The 18,166-nt window shown below is 46.5% G+C and overlaps 2 protein-coding genes across 2 annotated transcripts in view; one reads left to right on the top strand and one right to left on the bottom strand.

Annotated features, from left to right (window-relative positions):
* The window catches only part of LOC125448489 (myelin-associated glycoprotein-like), a 238,887-nt gene that overhangs the window by 140,306 nt on the left and 80,415 nt on the right, over positions 1-18,166 (top strand).
* LOC125448400 (myelin-associated glycoprotein-like) overlaps positions 1,460-18,166 on the bottom strand; it is a 56,936-nt gene continuing 40,229 nt past the window's right edge. Inside the window, exons 8-11 of the mRNA XM_048523700.2 lie at positions 15,641-15,731; positions 15,122-15,206; positions 14,012-14,122; positions 1,460-6,358 (exon numbers count right to left, since the gene is read on the bottom strand). Coding sequence (XP_048379657.2) covers positions 6,251-6,358; positions 14,012-14,122; positions 15,122-15,206; positions 15,641-15,731 — 395 coding nt within the window. The 3' untranslated portion in view covers positions 1,460-6,250. The remainder of the gene's footprint in view (positions 6,359-14,011; positions 14,123-15,121; positions 15,207-15,640; positions 15,732-18,166) is intronic.

Raw genomic sequence — 18,166 nt, 5'->3', positions numbered from 1 at the left:
TTAATTTAAAAGAGTAAATCCTGACCAGAGATCTCAAAGCGGTGGTGAGCTTCCTTTATTCATTCACAGGGTGTGAGCCAGACCAGGTAAGGATGGCAATTTGTTTCCCTAAAGGACATTGGTGAACCAGATGGGTTTTTCCTGACAATGAACAATGGTCATCATTAGATTTTCAATTCTAGATATTTATTGAATTCAAATTCTACCATCTGCCGTGCCAGGATTCAAACTGGGTCCCCAGAATGTTGCCTGGTCTCTGGATTAACAGATTAGCGGTATTATCACTATGTCATTGCCTCCCCTACAGAGGTTTTCCTGCTCTATATGAGAATCAAACTCATTTGCAGTGCCTCGGGCCAGTATGTGAGCAAGAAGGGTCTCCAGCTGTGGTACCAGGAATCCTGGTTTCAGAGCTGGAGAATTAGTTGGGAACACTGTAGAGCATCCATGAGGCTGAGAAAATTATGTATGTATAGAAAGGTTAATAAAAGAGATTCATGCTTTAATCAAATTAAAGCACATGGAATTGGAGAAATCTATTGAGATGAATCAAAAATTGGTTCACAGACAGGAAGAAAAGAGTAGGAATAAACGGGGTTAAAATCAATTCAGAGACAGTAGGAACTGCCGATGCTGGAGAATCTGAGACAACAAGGTGTAGAGCTGAATGAACACAGCAGGCCAAGCGGCATCAGAGGTACAGGAAAGCTGATGTTTCAGGTCTGGACCCTTCTTCAGAAATGAGGGAGGGGAAGGGGCCTATAAAATAAATAGAGAGTAGGGTGCAATAATAGAAGGTGGATAGTTCTGAAGATGGGTCTCGACCCTAAACATTAGCTTTCCTGCTCCTCTGACGCTGCTTGGCCTGTTGTGTTCATCCAGCTCCACACCTTGTTATTTCTTGATAGATCACGAGCTTCATTTTTTTCAATTTAACTTGGTGATCAATCAATCAATTTGTAATGAGACTGTCAATGCTATTTGAGCATAAAAACACAGGTATATGACATCAATTCTTTTTTTTTAAAAAGTGACAAGTTAGAAATTTTAACATACTATCATAATTGTTATAGGCCAGACCAAACCCCTTTCAATTATAATAAGGGGATAGCCTAGACCTAAACTTTATCTTATTTAAAGGCAAGTATAAGGTGATGCATTCCAGATGTAATTTAATTGGTTATACAACTCAGATTTAAGAAAAACACACTTTATTCTTAACCTATTGTTAAAATACAAACAAAAGAAAGAAGAATTGGAATAACTTAGCTCTAGTGGAAAACTTAACTGAATGATAAGATAATAGGAACTGCAGATGCTGGAGAATCTGAGATAACAAGGTGTGGAGCTGGATGAACACGACAGGCCAAGCAGCATCTTAGAAGCAGGAAAGCTGAAAGATGAAGGGTCTAGGCCCGAAACGTCAGCTTTCCTGCTTCTAAGATGCTGCTTGGCCTGCTGTGTTCATCCAGCTCAACACCTTGTTAACTGAATGATGGATTAAACAGCAACTTTTGTCTTCCAGTAGCAACACTGCACCAGCATTGGGATTGCTTACAAGTGCAATAAGTTAAAGTGGCTTTGCAAAAGCAATTCTGGTAATGTCAGCACAATACAGCTTTCAATTAGTCAAAAAATTCTACCTTTCTACTGTGCATTCAAATTATTTGTCTTTCTTTAACAAATTTGCAAAAGTGCTACTGAAATTCAGAATGAGTTTCCAAGTCATACTGTTATATTGCAGCATTTTGCATTTTATCTTAAATGTGCGTAAGTGGCTTATTTGGCTGAGAAGCATAAAATAATCTTGCATTGTTCCATACCTAAGTCACTCATGCTTTAGAAGATCCACTTTTAGTGCTTTAATTAGTTTACCTCCATGATCTGAAGCATAAGGGAAGCCGTCCCCTTTTGCACTCAAACATTCAGAACCTCCACTTGTCTGATTCTCTTCATCGATATTCACACAAGATTGTATTGATTGTCCTGAATGATCTCTTCTCAGTAAATTTTAAGGAAATATTCTCTTTGTGCTGCCACTACAGTTTTTACACCTATTTACTTTACCTGATGCTCTCTTTTCTGAGCAATCCATCAACAATCTTAGCACTATAATTGGTTTCCCATTTAACTCCAGCAATTGACTTCGGTATGTCCAATCTTATGATAATAGAACACAGTTATTGTCTTTATATCATAGTTTTGGTTCTAGTCTGCCTAATATATTATGTTGGCATCATTTTGTTGCTTTCTAAAACTAATACCTCTCCCATTCATAGGTTTTCTATTCCACCAATTTTCTTGTGGATTCCCAAAAGACTAACTCCCCATCTGTAACTGTTTGTGTTAGATAGCACAAATATCTGCCAGGATGGCTGCTTCACTGATCCTTAATACTTGATATGATTCTAAATACATTTTTACTTTTGCTGAAAGCAATTTTTGGATTCTTCCATGCTCATAATAAGCTTATAAGACGTAAGAGCGCAATTAGGATATTTAGCCATCATGCCTACTCCAACATTCGATCTGGCTGATTATTTCTCAACACTATCCTCATGCCTTCTCCCTGTAGCTCTTGATCCCTTAATAATCAAGGACTGATCTATCTCTGTCTTAAATACACTCAATGACTTGGTTTCCACAGCCTTATGCAACAATGAGTTGCACAGATTCACAACCCTCTGGCTGAATAAACTCCTTCTCATCTCAGTTCTAAAGAGTCATCCCTTCATTATGAGGCTGTGCTCCTGGTTCCAAGACTCTCCTATCAGTGGAGTCATCTTCTACACGTCCACTCTATCCAGGCCTCTCTCAGCATCCTGTAAGTTTCAGTTAGATCCTCCCTCATCCTCCTGTATTCCATTGAGTATGGACCCAAAGTTCTCAACCACTCCTCATATGTTAAGCCCTTCATCTCCAGAATCATTCTTGTAAACCCCCTCTGGACCCCCACCAATGCCAACACATCTTTCCTTAGATACAGGACAAAAACTTCTCACAATCTTCCGAAAATGATCAGTCTGAGCCTTGTGCAGCCTCAGTATTACACCTCTGCAGTTGTTTTCAAGCCCTCTTGAAATGAATGCCAACATTGCACTGTCATTTACAATTACAATATATGTTACAACTCCTCACTTCACCCAACCTGTTATCAAGAAAAAAGATGAAAGCATTGGATTCCAAAAAGACTATTGGCCTTAGAAATATAGTGCTGAAAACTTGTGCTTCAGAACTTGCTGCTCCCTAGCCTAGCTGCTCCAGTCCATCTACAACTCTGGCTATATGGAATATTGCCCAGGTATGACTGGTACACAAAAAGCAGGGCAAATCCAATCTGATCCATGACCGCCCAATCAGTCCATTCCCAATCGTCAGTAAAATTACGGAAGTTATCACCAACAGTGCCGCAAAGCAGCAGCTGCTCAGCGGTAACCTGCTCACTGGCACTCAGTTTTGGTTCCAACAGGGTAATTCATCTCCCAACCTCATTACAAACATGACCTCGGTTCAAACATGGACAGAAGAACCGAATTCCAGAAGGGACGTGAGATGAACATGACACTTCATTACATCAAAGTCACATTGGGGCCCCAGCAAAACTAGAATCAATGAGTGATAATGGGAACTGCAGTTGCTGGAGAATCCAAGATAATAAAGTGTAGAGCTGGATGAACACAGCACAAAAGCTGATGTTTCAGGCCTAGACCCTTCATCAGAGAGGTCTAGGCCGAAAACGTCAGCTTTTGTGCTCCTGAGATGCTGCTTGGCCTGCTGTGTTCATCCAGCTTCACACTTTATTATGCTGGAATCAATGACTATTGTGGGGAAAGTCTCTGCAGTTTCGATTCATACCCGGCGCATAACAGATGGTAGTAGTTTTTAGAAATCAGTCATCTCAGCTCCTACACCCAATCATCCTCAGCTGCTTCCTCTTTCACAAAGTCAGAAGTGGGAATATTTTCAGATGATTGCACAATGTTCAGCACCATTTATGACTCCTCAGATACTGAAGCAGCCCATGTTCACATGCAACAAGATCGGGACAATATCCAGGCTTGGACTGACAAGTGGCACGTAACATTCATGGCCACACAATTGCCAGGCAATGATCACCTCCATTCTACAATGCCATGACCATTGCTGATTCTCTCACTATCAACATGCTGGTGATTATTATTGACCAGAAACTCAACCAGACTTAGCTACGTAAATGCTCCGACAATAACTGCAGGTCAGAGGCTGAGAATCTTGCAGTGAGTATTGGCAAATGGAGTTCAATGTGGATAAATGTGAGGTGATTCACTTTGGGAAGAATAATAGGAAGGCAGAATACTGGGTCAATGGAATGATTCTTGGTAGTGTGGATGTTCAGAGGGATCTTGGTATCCATGTACTAGATCCCTGAAAGTTGCCACCCAGGTTGATAGTGCTGTTAAGAAGGCTTACGGTGTGTTAGGTTTTATTGGTAAAGGGATTGAATTCCGGAGCCGTGATGTTCTGCTGTACAAAACGCTAGTGCAGCCTCATTTGCGTGCAGTTCTGTCGCCCCATTACAGGAAGGATGTAGAAGCATTGGAAAAGGCGAAGAGGAGATTTACCAGGATGTTGCCTGGTCTGGAGCGAAGGCCTTATGAAGAAAGGTTGAGGGACTTGGGTCAGTTCTCATTGGAGAGAAGAAGGCTAAGAGAGGATTTAATAGAGACATACAAGATGATCAGAGGATTTGATAGGGTGGACAGTGAGAGTTTTTTTCTGAGGATGATGACGTCAGCTTATACAAGGGGGCATAGCTACAAATTGAGGGGGATAGATTTAAGACAGATGTCAGAGGCAGGTTCTTTACTCGGAGAGTGGTAAGGGTGTGGGATGCCCTGCCTGCCAATGTAGTTAACTCAGCCACATTAGGGGCATTTAAACAGTCCTTGGATAAGGATATGGATGATGATGGGATAGTGTAGGGGGAGGGGCTTAGATTAGTTCACAGGCCGGTGCAACATCAAGGGCTGAAGGGCCTGTTCTGCGCTGTATTGTTCTATGTTCTATGTTCTATGTAGCTTACTTCCTGATTTCCTAAAACCTATCCACCAAATTGTTATTAAGAAGGTAATGGTGAGCTGACTTCTTGGACTACTGCAGTCCATATTCTGCAAGTAGATCCAACTTAAATGGTCAGTAGTGTCAAGGGATGTGCAGGCTAGGTAGAACAGCTATGAAATGTGGGGTTATTGGGATAGGTTGAGGGCTGGGTCAGGATGGAATAGTCTTCAGATTCAATGGGCTGAATGGCCTCTTTCTACCCTGTAAGGATTCTATGAGTCTATCTACTGGCACAAGTGATGATGGAATACTTCCACTTGCCCAGATGGGTGCAGCTCCAGTAACAGTCAAGAAGCTTGACACCATCCAAACAAAGAAGCCTGTTTCATTGGCTCAAAAGCCACTCTCTCCACCACCGACACTCAGTAGCGGTGGAACGCACTAAATATAAAATGCACTGCAGAAAACCACTAAGGCTCCTAAGACAGTACATTCCAAACCCATAACCACTACCGTCTAGAAGGACAAGGGCTGCAGATACATGGGAACACCATCACTTGCAAGGTTTCCTCCAAGCCACTCACCAACCTGATTTGACAATATATTTCCTTTACTTTGGGGTCGCTGAGTCAAAATTCTGGAGCTTCCTTCCTGGATGCATTGTGGGTCAAACCACACAGCACATGGCCTGCAGTGGTTGAAGAAGGCAGCTCATCACCATCTTCTCATTAACAATTAGGGATGGGAAATAATTAGGGATGTTGCCTCCAGCAAAGCATACGTTCCATGAATGAATAAAAAAGAAACAGATCCCACAGCATTTCCTTATCTTTTGCAAATTCTACAAATACCTAATTTAGGGTTGCTGTTGCACAGTTCTAAATTTCAAATTATAAACTTCAGGGATAAACCAATAAGCACTGAGTATGTATTTTTTTAAAACAATCTGACAGCCAGACTGATTTTCTGACAAACCTGCGTAAGGAGACATCTCTGTACCTGTCAAAACAACTGTAACATTAAATATCCAAACATCTTTTAGCCACTTTGTCCATCTACACTTGCCAATGAAATGAGGAACATTCCTGAGGAAGAATGTACAATATTTTGGGGGTGATTTCTGTGGATTTTTGCCAGGTAAATTGGAGTTTAAAATGCTTCTCTTGATCTGTGTTGTTCCCAAACTGCATGTGTCTCATTCTCGCTCAGTTTAAACATTCCCATACACAGCCTCCTTGTCAAAAGTACAGTTTGTGTAGATATCATCTTCCCGATGTGCATTGGAATAATGATTCGATTCAATTTCCCCAAATTTCCTCTGGAAAAGAAACAAAAATAAGTGATCAGCAATCAGAGTGATCAGTGTTTAGTACTATTGATTGCAATAGAAATTACACCCGCAACAGATTCATTAATTATTGACACTGCTCCAAAGTTGGGTGAAGTAATTGTGAAGGGGAGGGCAGGAAAATAAAATGTGTGGTTCCTTTAAGAGATTTGTGTTTTTATTTAAAGAATTCCTATGCGTGTACTCTACAGCAGAAGTTGCCTATACAGAGAATCTCGAAAAGTGAAACAAGTGGATGAAAAAAGCCTTAGTCTTGTTTTGATGCTATGCCAACAAGATTGAATTTGGCCAATTAATTTAAATGAAGCACCTAGAAAAAGAAAGCCAACTGAATTTAAATCTAATGGTGTTGTCAACCTGAAACCAATCAAATTTTTATAATTTGATTATGTCATTATGGGTGTATCAGACAAGGGCAATTGTAAAATTGGGAAGAATCAACTGCCACCTGCCAGCTTTCAGAGAAAGCCTATCTGGATGTGAGTTTGCTCGCTGAGCTGAAAGGTTAGTTTTCAGACATTTCGTCACCATTCTCGGTAACATCATCAGTGAGCCTCCGACAAAGCGCTGGTGTTATGTCCCGCTTTCTATTTATCTGTTGAAGTTTCCTTGGGTTGGTGATGTCATTTCCTGCATTGGTGATGTCATTTCCTGTTCTTTTTCTCAGGGATGGTAGATTGGCTCCAAATCAATGTGTTTGTTGATGGAGTTCCGGGTTGGAATGCCATGCTTCCAGGAATTCTCGTGCGTGTCTCTGTTTGGCTTGTCCTAGGATGGATGTGTTGTCCCAATCAAAGTGGTGTCCTTCCTCATCTGTATGTAAGGATACGAGTGATAGTGGGTCATGTCGTTTTGTGGCTAGTTGATGTTCATGTATCCTGGTGGCTAGCTTTCTGCCAGTTTGTCCAATGTCGTGTTTGTCACAGTTCTTGCAAGGTATTTTGTAGATGATGTTCGTTTTGCTTGTTGTCTGTAAACAGACACGCACGAGAATTCCTAGAAGCATGGCATTCCAACCGGAATTCCATCAACAAACACATTGATTTGGAGCCAATCTACCATCCTCTGAGAAAAAGAACAGGAAATGAGATCACCAATGCAAGAAATGACATCACCAACCCAAGGAAACCTTAGCAGATAAATAGAAAGCGGGACATAACACCAGCACTTCGTCGGAGGCTCACTGTTGATGTTACCTAGAATGGTGACGAAACATCTGGGAACAAACCTTCCAGCTCAGTGAACCAGCTTACATCTGGAACAAAATAAAGACCCACTCTTCTGTGGACTGAGAGGAGGGGAGCGCTGTGTTGGAGGTGGAAGGAAGACGTCGGGTTGGCTGTGCACCCTTGCAACCGGTGGATCTTAATGCTGGCTTCGGCCTAACGCTGGTTCAGGGGAGCAGCCAACCTGCAACGATGGCTGCGGCAAGTGCTCGTGCCCCAGGTCAGGGGGTCCGGATCACCATCCGTGTTTCTGTAAAGAAGGTGGATGAAGGTGCACCTATGGACCGCACCTTCTTCGTGAAGAGGGTCCTGTTGGACTGTTGTGGGTTCGCTGCTGCGGACATTTACTGCCTGCAGGATTTCCCCGGAGGAGGTTTTTACGATGTAACCTTCAGGAGTGCCAAGCTTTGCGAGCGCTTCCTGGAGGTTTTCAAGGAGAAAGGAGGTGAGGGCCCCCTCTCTGCATTGACCGCTGTCCCGCTGTTCGTGATGCCAGCGCAGAGGAGCCGTATGGTGACTGTACACATGTACAACCCGCACGTGCCAGCAGTTGATGTCCTGACCTTCCTTGGAAGGTACGTGAAGTGGAAGGGGACCTAATCGACATCATGGACCCCTTTGGCATCTGGACCAGTAAGAGGCAGGTCAAGGTGATGCTGAGGATGGGTGCGGACGGGAACATTGTACACCCACCGTCCAGCTTCGTGATCGGTGGGAGCAAGGGCTACCTGACCTACACAGGGCAACCTAAAGTCTGCCATGCCTGTGGTAGGTCAGGTCATGTGGCGGCCGACTGCAAAGCCACCATCTGCAGGAACTGCAGGGAGGAGGGACACCTTGCAAAGGATTACCCACATGAAAAAAGCTGCAACCTTTGCGGGGAAGCGGGCCACCCCTATAGGGCATGCCCGTGGCAGGGGACCACCTACGCCCAGGTTGCCGGCAGGGGCAATGCGGGGCCAGCTCCCCCCCCCAGGGGAGGAAGGCACCAGTGCCCTGCAAGGACCCCATTAATGTGCAGGAGGGCCAGGTCATGCAGGAGGGCCCAGCCCCGCAGGATGGGCCCGAGGCCAGCAAAGTGCCCCTCCAGGCTCTGCTCCCCCCCGACAACCCGGAGTCAATGGAGGCGGCGACAGGTGACCCAGGGGAGTGGATGACGGTCCGGAAAGCGAGGAGGAAGGCGCGTCGGTGGGCCCAGGAACCGCAACCATCAGGCGGGAAGAGGCAGCTACAGGGGGGCTATAGGAGCTCCTCTGACGAGGGAGATTCGGAGGAGGCGCGCCCAAAGCAGAAGCTAAAGATCTCAAGGGAGAAGGAAAACAGCACTCTGCTTCCAGGTGACGGGAGGTGTCCCGAAGCTTCCTCCGACACCCAGTCACGTGCAGCTGGGGTCCTGGAGGGCCCCCCGGAACTTCCAGGCGGGAAGGAGGAAACAGCGCGCCCCCAGCCTTACCCAGAGCCGGACTCTCCTGCCTCCGTACCCGCGCCGGGGGCTGCCACCCGGAAGGCAGCACGGACGGTTTCCTGAGCCCAGAGAGCGTCCAGCAGTTAGCCCGGGCAATGGGCATGAAGGGCCTTGGACTTGGGGAGGGTAATGCGGTCACTGCCCACAATGGGGGTACGAGTTGCGAGCATTAATGTGCGCAGCGTCAAGTCCACCGCAAGATGTGTGTCCACGTTGGCCTACCTGACCACCATCAAGTCGGACCTCCTGTTTCTGCAGGAGTGTGGGATACCGCACCTCAGCAGGTATGGGAAATGGTCCGGTGCCTGGACTTGTGGACCTTCGATCTGGTCGGGGGGTAATGACTGTCGCTCCTCGGGCCTGGCTATTCCGCTGCGAGGGCGCAACTTCACCATCTCTCAAGATCAGGAGGTGGTGGGGGGGCGCCTCCTAGTGGCTGATGTCACCTACAGGAATGCTCCCCTGAGGCTGATCAACGTGTACGCCCCAGCGGTACGGAGTGAGCGGTTGGCCGTCCTGCAGCGGCTTCCACCCCTGCTGGCTACGTCCAGGCCGGTCATCCTAGGCGGAGACTTCAACTGCATCATTGATGCAGATGGAAGATCCGGCGTGGGGACAGCGGATGGGGGGAGTCAACTGGACATCTCGTCCAGATTCCTGATGGGCACGGTGAAGGACGCCAAGCTGCTCGACGTGTTCAGCACCCCTGCAGACGGAGTGCAGCGGAGGTACACCTGGTCGCGGCCAGACGGGTCTATTTGCTCAAGGATAGACTTCCTGTTTGTGTCATGGGCGTTCTCGGTCAGGTCCACCGGCGTCAAGCCGGTGTTCTTCTCTGACCACTGCCTCCTGCTGGCCGAATATCACTTACAGGACGACCAGCCGGCCGGCAAGGGGACGTGGAAGCTCAACACGACTCTGTTGACCCCAGAGAACGTCAAGGAGCTTAAGAGGGAGTACGCCGGTCGGAGAACCGTGAAAGCCCTCTTTGAGTCTCCGGGCGACTGGTGGGAGACGGTGAAGGAGAACATCAAGAGGTTCTTTGTCCTCAAGGGTGTTCGGAAGACAAGAGAGAGGCGGGGAAAGCTGTCGCAACTCCAGAAAAGGGTGCAGAACCTGCCCCTTCTGCAGTTGATAGGCGTCGATATCACGGAGCACCTCCGCGAGGTGAGGGGCCAGCAAGCCTCGCTCTTCGCCGTGGAGGCCTCCAGGATAATCTTCCGGTCTAGGGTCCGCTCCGTGGAGCAGGGCGAGACGTGCTCGCGTTTCTTCTTTCAGAAGGTGCACAAAGAGAGCTCTGTGCTTAGCCGACTGAAGGAGGATGACGGCTCAGTGACGAAGTCTCGGCCCGACATTTTGAGGATCAGCAGATCCTTCTATGCCGGACTCTACGACACGAAGCCCACGGACAGCACGGCCTCCGAGTCGCTCCTGTCATCTATCACGGAGGTCTTAGACGATGGCACGAGGGAGTGGCTGGACCGGCCAATATCACTGGACGAGCTGACCAGACCCCTCAAATCCTTGGAGAGGAATAAGACTCCCGGGAGCGACGGCTTACCGTTCGAGCTGTATGCCGCTCTGTGGGACCTGGTCGGCTAGGACCTGCTGGAGGTGTACGATAGTGCGCTTCGGGCAGGGGAAATGTGCAAGTCCATGAGGAAGGGCACCATCACCCTCATTTATAAGAGGAAGGGGGAGAGGGAAGAAATTAAGAAGTGGCGTCCCATTTCACTATTGAACGTGGACTACAAAATCCTGGCCAAGGTCATAGCCAACCTGGTCAGGTCTGTCCTGGAGTCGGTGATTCACCCTGACCAAACCTGTGCTGTGCCGGGCAGGAAGATCGCTGAGAGCCTCGCGCTCATCAGGGATACGATCGCCTACGTGCAGGACAGGCAGGTGGACACCTGCCTCGTCAGCCTGGACCAGGAGAAGGCTTTTGACAGGGTCTCTCATGCTTACATGAGGGACATCCTCTCCAAACTGGGGTTCGGGGAGGGCATCCGCAATTGGATCCGGCTGCTCTACGCCAACATCGTTAGTGCAGTCTTGATCAACGGGTGGGAATCAGACAGCTTTCCCATCAGATCTGGAGTCAGGCAGGGCTGCCCGCTAGTTCCTGCCTTGTTCGTGTGCTGTGTGGAGCCCTTCGCCGCATCCATCAGGAAGGACGTGATCCTGAAGGGTGTGACTATCCCAGGCAGCAGAGACCTTGAGGTCAAGACCTCCCTGTACATGGACGACGTCGCCGTCTTCTGCACCGATCGTCGGTCGGTGAGTAGGCTGTTGCACATCTGCAGCCAGTTTGAACTGGCCTCGGGTGCCAAAGTCAATAGGGGTAAGAGCGAGGCCATGTTCTTCGGGAACTGGGACGACCGCTCCTTAATCCCCTTCACCGTCAGGACAGACTACCTGAAGGTGCTAGGTGTTTGATTCGGTAGAGCTGGGGCGTGCACTAAGACGTGGGAGGAGCGTATCACCAAATTGAAGCAGAAGCTGGGCAGGTGGACGCTCCGGTCCCTCTCCATCGCGGGTAAGAACCTGGTTGTCAGGTGTGAGGGGCTTTCGGTACTGTTCTATGTGGCGCAGGCCTGGCCTATTCCCTGGACCTGCGCCGCTGCGGTCACCCGGGCCATCTTCCACTTCATTTGGGGGTCGAGGATGGACCGGGTCCGCAGGGACACCATGTACAAAGACCTGGAAAATGGGGGAAAGGACGTACCGAACGCCACCCTCGCCCTGATGGCTACCTTTGTGTGCGGCTGCATCAAGCTGTGCGCAGATCCTCAGTACGCAAACATCAAGTGTCACTACTTACTGAGGTTCTACCTGTCCCCGGTGTTGCGAAGGATGGGCCTGGCCTCGTTGCCGCGGAACGCTCCGAGTAGTTGGACCGTCCCGTACCACCTGTCCTTCGTGGAGAAATTTTTGAAAGGAAACACCTTTGACCACAAGGCCGTCAGGCAGTGGTCAGCACGTAGTATCCTCGGGACCCTTCGGGAAAAGGAGAGGGTGGATCCCGTTGTGTGGTTCCCCACGCAGACTGCCAAAGTTGTTTGGCAGAATGCCTCATCGCCAGAACTTTCAAACAAGGACAAGGACATTGCTAGGCTGGCGGTGAGAGGGGCTCTGCCAGTGAGATCCTTTACGCATGCCCGGAATCTCTGCGCCACCGCACGCTGCCCTCGAGGTGGCTGCGGGGGGGACGAGACTGTTGATTACCTCCTTCTGGAGTGTGCCTATGCGCAGGAGGTCCGGAGGGGGATGCAGTGGTGTTTGTCGAGGTTTGTCCTGAGCAGCTCCGTGCTCTACGGGCTGTTTGCCAGGACGCACACCAAGACCAACATCAACTGTGCCTGGAGGACCATCAATGCGGTGAAAGACGCTCTTTGGTCTGCCCGCAACTTGCTGATCTGCCAGCTGAAAGAACTGACCCCGACCGAGTGTTGCAGACTGGTGCACTCCAAGGTCCAGGGCTACGTGCTGATGGACGCGCTAAAGCTTGGGGCAGCCGCCGCCAAGGCGCGGTGGGGAAAGACCACCGCATGAAACCCGTCGTCCAGAATAGAAACAAGGGCCCTATCTGGTAACTGGGCCCAGCTGGCACCTTCCCCAACTGGTCAGGGGGCCAACGGGGACTGTGCGGGGAGATGACTGCCGGGGTATTTTCTTTGCTTTGTTTTTTTTTCTTCTTTGTTTTGTTTTTTTCCTTCAGTTGGTGTATGTACCCCCTGGGTAACCCGGAGCGGCTTGCATGACTGGGTAGGCGTATAAATATTTTCTTTTGTACATTCTATGAATAAAGTATATTTTTTCAAATAAAAAAAAAGTGACGAAACGTCTGAAAACTAACCTTCCAGCTCAGCGAGCAAACTCACATCCAGAACCTCAACCTGAGCTACAAATCTTCTCAAAACTCGCTAAAGACTATCTCATTATCAAAGATGCCATGGTATTTTAGCTCAAAATCCTCGTTGAAGAAATTATAGAGATAAAACATTCCTGACAGCATATTTAATGGAAGAAAGGTGTTTGTGAAGAGACTAGAATATTCCAGAAGACAGTCTGTGTGAACTTGGAGAGATTAAGTTACAACTTATTGCTTCTTATTATTTGGTTTATATTGGTGTGATTTGTTTTTTTTTAATACTATTCCAGTGGAATATAGACCAGTTAGGGAGTAGTTAGTAGTCTAAGGAGGAATTGTCAGTTTGTTCTTAACTTTGTTAACTTGTTTGTTTGTTGGGTTAAATAAATAAATAGTTTCTTATTACTTGCAATGTGGAGGTCAAGGATTTTCTTTCTTTTAATAGATTATGAGGGGAAAGGTGAGCTTCTCGGGGTGTTTCGGGGGTGATTATTCGAGGGGAAACCTCTACTCTTGTCACAGCAGTTTGGGATAACAAAGTGTGAAGCTGGATGAACACAGCAGGCCAAGCAGCATCTCAGGAGCACAAAAGCTGATGTTTCGGGCCTAGACCCTTCATCAGAGAGGGTCTCCTGATAGCTCTCTGAAGGGTCTAGGCCCGAAACGTCAGCTTTTGTGCTCCTGAGATGCTGCTTGGCCTGCTGTGTTCATCCAGCTTCACACTTTGTTATCTTGGATTCTCCAGCACCTGCAGTTCCCATTATCTCTGACAGGAGTTTAGGACTTGTGTTTTAGTAATTATCAGAGGGGCTTGGCCATTCCCTTTGTAACAATACTGAATAGTGTGGGGATTGACTTTTCAATACTGAATTGAGCGGGGTTTGGCTAACGATACTGAATGATGTGGGGTTTGATTATCAAAAGTAAATGGTGTGCGTTGTGTGTTTTTTGGATTCAGGTTTGGTTGTGTAAATTTTTATAGCCATAACTGGACCAGACACATCAGTATCAGAGCAAGTAGAGCAGGAGAGTGCTAGGGTATTGCGTGGTATGTGGCTCACCTTCTTTTGACTTCTCAAAGCCCAATCAAGCTCACAATTTTCATAAATAGGACCTCGATTTTTACTGGTACACTGTTTAACTTTAGTTTCTTGTTTCCTTTCCCTTATCTCCTGTATTAGAAACAGAATGGACAGGGTGAGAATGAGCAGGGTCTGGATCTGCTCTCGTTATTGTTGGAGACAGTTTCAGATTGTCCATTTCCACTTCTTGTGAAGAAATGCTTATTGACATCATTCTTAAACACCATGATTTTTAAGAACCAAAGGACACAGGCTGTGCACTCCTTAAATTATTGGAACCATTTTATTTTCTAGTCTGGAAGGTATACAAGCCTATCTTGTGAAACCTCTCCTTGGAATCTGCTTAGAATGATGCTCAGTTTGATCAACTTGAGCCTTATACCCAGATCTCATTGACACCTTCAAAGATTGATAAATAACAATCATTGGAAATCGTGTTCATAAGTCACAACATAGAAACAGGCCCTTCAGCCCAACTTGCCTATACTGTCCAGTTTTCACAATTTTAAACTAGTCCTGCGTTTTATTTTTCTGAACAACAGCCTAGGGTACGTCAGCCTTCCTGCTCCTCTGATGCTGCTTGGCTTGCTGTGTTCATCCAGCTCGACACCAAGTTATCTCCTATTTGCCTGTGTTTGGTCTACAATCCTCCATACCTATTCCATCCATGTACCTGTCTAAATGTTTCTTAAATGACAAAATTGTACTTGCATTCACTACCAGTGCCCATGGCAGCTCAGTCCAGACACCCAACTTTGCGCCCCACCCCATTAAAAACATTGCTCCTCTGGACCCTTTTGTATCTCTCCCTTCTTACCTTAAACCTATGCCCTCCAGTTTTAAATTTCCCCTACCATGGGGAAATGCTGTTGGTTATCTATCTTCTCTATGTCTTTCATGATTTTATAAACCTCTATAGTATCACCCCTTAGCCTCCCACACTTCAGGGGGGAAAAAAAAATTCCCAGCCTCTCCTTCCACTTCTGGTAGTGTCCTAGGAAATCTTCTCTGCTGTCTTTCTAGTTTAAAAATACCCTTAACATTAACAAACGATGTTGGTCGTGAAAGTGCAATTATTATGTTACTTACTTTGGACTTGTCTGACTGCTCCCCTGAGGTGTATCTGCCAACGTGCTCTGATTGGGCTGATTTGCCTCTTCCTGCGCGTCTTCCTCTGTGTATTTAATTGGAAATAGTTGATGTTTCATTTTGGATCAGATTAGCAAGTGGAGAACAAAGTGAAAATGTTTTTTCTGAAATGCGTGACCTGTATCTTTCAACGTTACTGAGCTATTAACTCTTGTGTCCTGCCTCTGTGATGATATAGCACATGGGCATTCATTGGCATAGAGTTTCAGTTCACTGCAACACTCTCCCCCCACTCCACAGAAGATAAAGAGAAATCAGAGGCCAAAATATATCCGTCTACTAGGAACTGATTATTGAGATCATTGCCACTATTTTTGAGAGCTGCTGCATGCAATTTGACTGTTACGTTTCCATTTATCACAACTCAAGAGAAATAATTCATGGGCTGTGAAATGTGAGGGAATGGGAAAGATACTGTAGAAATGCAAGTTCAAAAACACATTAAGCCTTCATACGTACACACACACGAAGATGAAGAATCCACTCAGTCCAATAATCAAAATAATTCCAGCTCCAATAAATCCTGTTTTCCATTCACCAGAATCTCCACCTGGGAAAAACAGGCTAATGAATGACTCCAGAACAGTCTTAAAATGGTGTCCAGGAACACATGTCAGTGTTTTGTCACACCTCTCTGGATTAACTTAATCAAATCCTTCTATTCACAAACAATAACATTAAAAAAAAATGCAAAATCCCAAAACTACCAATAATCAGACCCAGGTTGACAGATAGTAGCAATTACTTCCTTATAGGTCATTCAATTCTAGAAACAGGTTAACAATATAATTAAATTAAGTAATCTTGACAAATTAAAACCCTGAAGCTCTTTTATAAACTTCCCCATTACCACATGAAAAAAAGCACATTGATTACAGGGATAACCGTAAAAACAGTTCCATCATCTTTGTCTCCAAGAACTGTTGAATTGGTTCTTTCTGATCGGAAGGTTCCTCCTCAGCCCTCTCTCTTTTTTTTTAATGCTTCCACTGGTTTGCAAAAGGCACTGGGCGGCTGCTCACTTATGAAAGATCATTGTTTTACCAAAATCAAAGTCACAACTTGCAGCAGAGATAGTAGGAACTGCAGATGCTGGAGAATCTGAGATAACAAGGTGTAGAGCTGGATGAACACAGCAGGCCAAGCAGCATCAGAGGAGCAGGAAGGCTGACGTTTTGGGCCTAGACCCTTCTTCATCCAGCTCTGCAACTTGTGATCTCACAATTTGCAACCTGATGAAGGTAAATGAAGCTGGTTTTCTGTTTAAAGTGGCTTATTTTAGAGAACTGAGAGACGATGTGTTCATGGCTGCTGCAGACCTGCTGGTTTCTCTTTTGATCTGGCAAAACTGTTCAGTTCCCTTACAGCCATTCACATTTTTAGCCCAGTCTGCCATTTTCTGAGATTATGGCCGATCTGTAACCTCAGCGTTATTTTCCTGCACTTCAATTCCACCCTTGGATGACTGTCTGGGTGGAGTTTGCACATTCTCCCTGTGTCTGTGTGGGTTTCCTCCAGGTGCTCCAGTTTCCTCCCACAGCCCAAAGATATGCAGGTTAGGTGGATTGGCCATGCTAAATTACCCGTAGTGTTCAGGAGTGTGTAGATTGTTTGGGTTAGAAGGCAATGAGTCTGGGTAAGGTGCTTCAATTGTCAGTGTGGACTTGTTGGGCCGAAGGGCCTGTTCCCACACTGTAGAGTTTCGATGTTGATTTGATGATTGCTTGATATTTTGAATGTGAAGAAAGCTCTCGATCTCTGTCTTAGGCATATTCAATGAGTGAGCCTCTAAAGCTGTGTGATTCAGAGAATTTCAAAGATTAACAACCCTCTGTTATCCCACTCCTAAATAATTTATCCCCTTATTCCAACTTTGTGTCCCTCTCTGTTCTAGACCTCCCTGCCCATATGCAGGGGAAACATCCTTCTGCATCTACTCTGTTGCTCCCTGTAAGAATTCTGAATGTTCAAATGTGATCATCTCTCACTTTTCTGAAATCCAGAGAATATAGTCCCTCATCAACTGAATCTTTCCTCACTGGAGAATCCCTGAATCCCTAATTTGGTTGCACTATATCCATAAGGAAGTGTGGCCTTCCTTAGGTTAGGTGACCATCTCTGTGCACAACACTCTGAGTGGTCTGACCAAGCTCCTATATAATTGCAGTCAGACAATGTGATGGTCATGTGACTGGGTGAATAATCCAGATGCCAGGGTACCACCTCCAGCAATTGGTGGCATTTCAATTTGATGAATCAATTGAACTGAAAGCTCAGCTCGGGGACAGTGACTGTGACACTATCAATTTCTGTAAAAATCCATTGGGGTCACTAATGTCCATCAGGGAAGGAGATCTGCTGTCCTTACCAGTGTAGACCTACACAACTGCAGACTCACAGCAACGTGGGTGACTCTTAATGGCCAAGACTCTCAGTTCATAGTCAGTGAGTGAGATTAGATTAGATGCCCTACAGTGTAGAAACAGGCCCTGGCCCTTTGGCCTAACAAGTCTACAATGCCCCTTGAAGCATCCCACCCAGACCCATCCCCCTAAACCCACACACCCCTGGACACTATGGGCAGTTTAGCATGGCCGATCCACCTAACCCGCACATCTTTGTACTGTGGGAGGAAACCCATGCAGACACGGGGAGAATGTGCAAACTCCACACAGACAGTCGCCTGAGGCTGGAATTGAACCTGGGTCCCTGGTGCTGTGAGGCTGCAGTGCTAACCACTGAGCCACCGTGCCACCCAAGGGCTGAGCAACAAATGCTGGCCTTGTCCATAATGCCACAGGCTGTGAAACAATAGATATTCATGTATGATATCTGATAAATGCAGGATTTATGTAGGATTCCTATATCACAGATGTGTCAAACTGGTAAGCTAGCACACAGGACTACACAGGATAAACAGTGAAAGTATTTGCGATGAACAGGATAAAGCAATCATGAACAAATGACTCTGGCCACATCCAGCCA

Source organism: Stegostoma tigrinum, chromosome 41, assembly GCF_030684315.1.
Source record: "Stegostoma tigrinum isolate sSteTig4 chromosome 41, sSteTig4.hap1, whole genome shotgun sequence".
NCBI lineage: Eukaryota > Metazoa > Chordata > Chondrichthyes > Orectolobiformes > Stegostomatidae > Stegostoma > Stegostoma tigrinum.
Note: the sequence above shows the minus strand (reverse complement) of the source record. Positions and strands in the feature narration are given on the sequence as shown.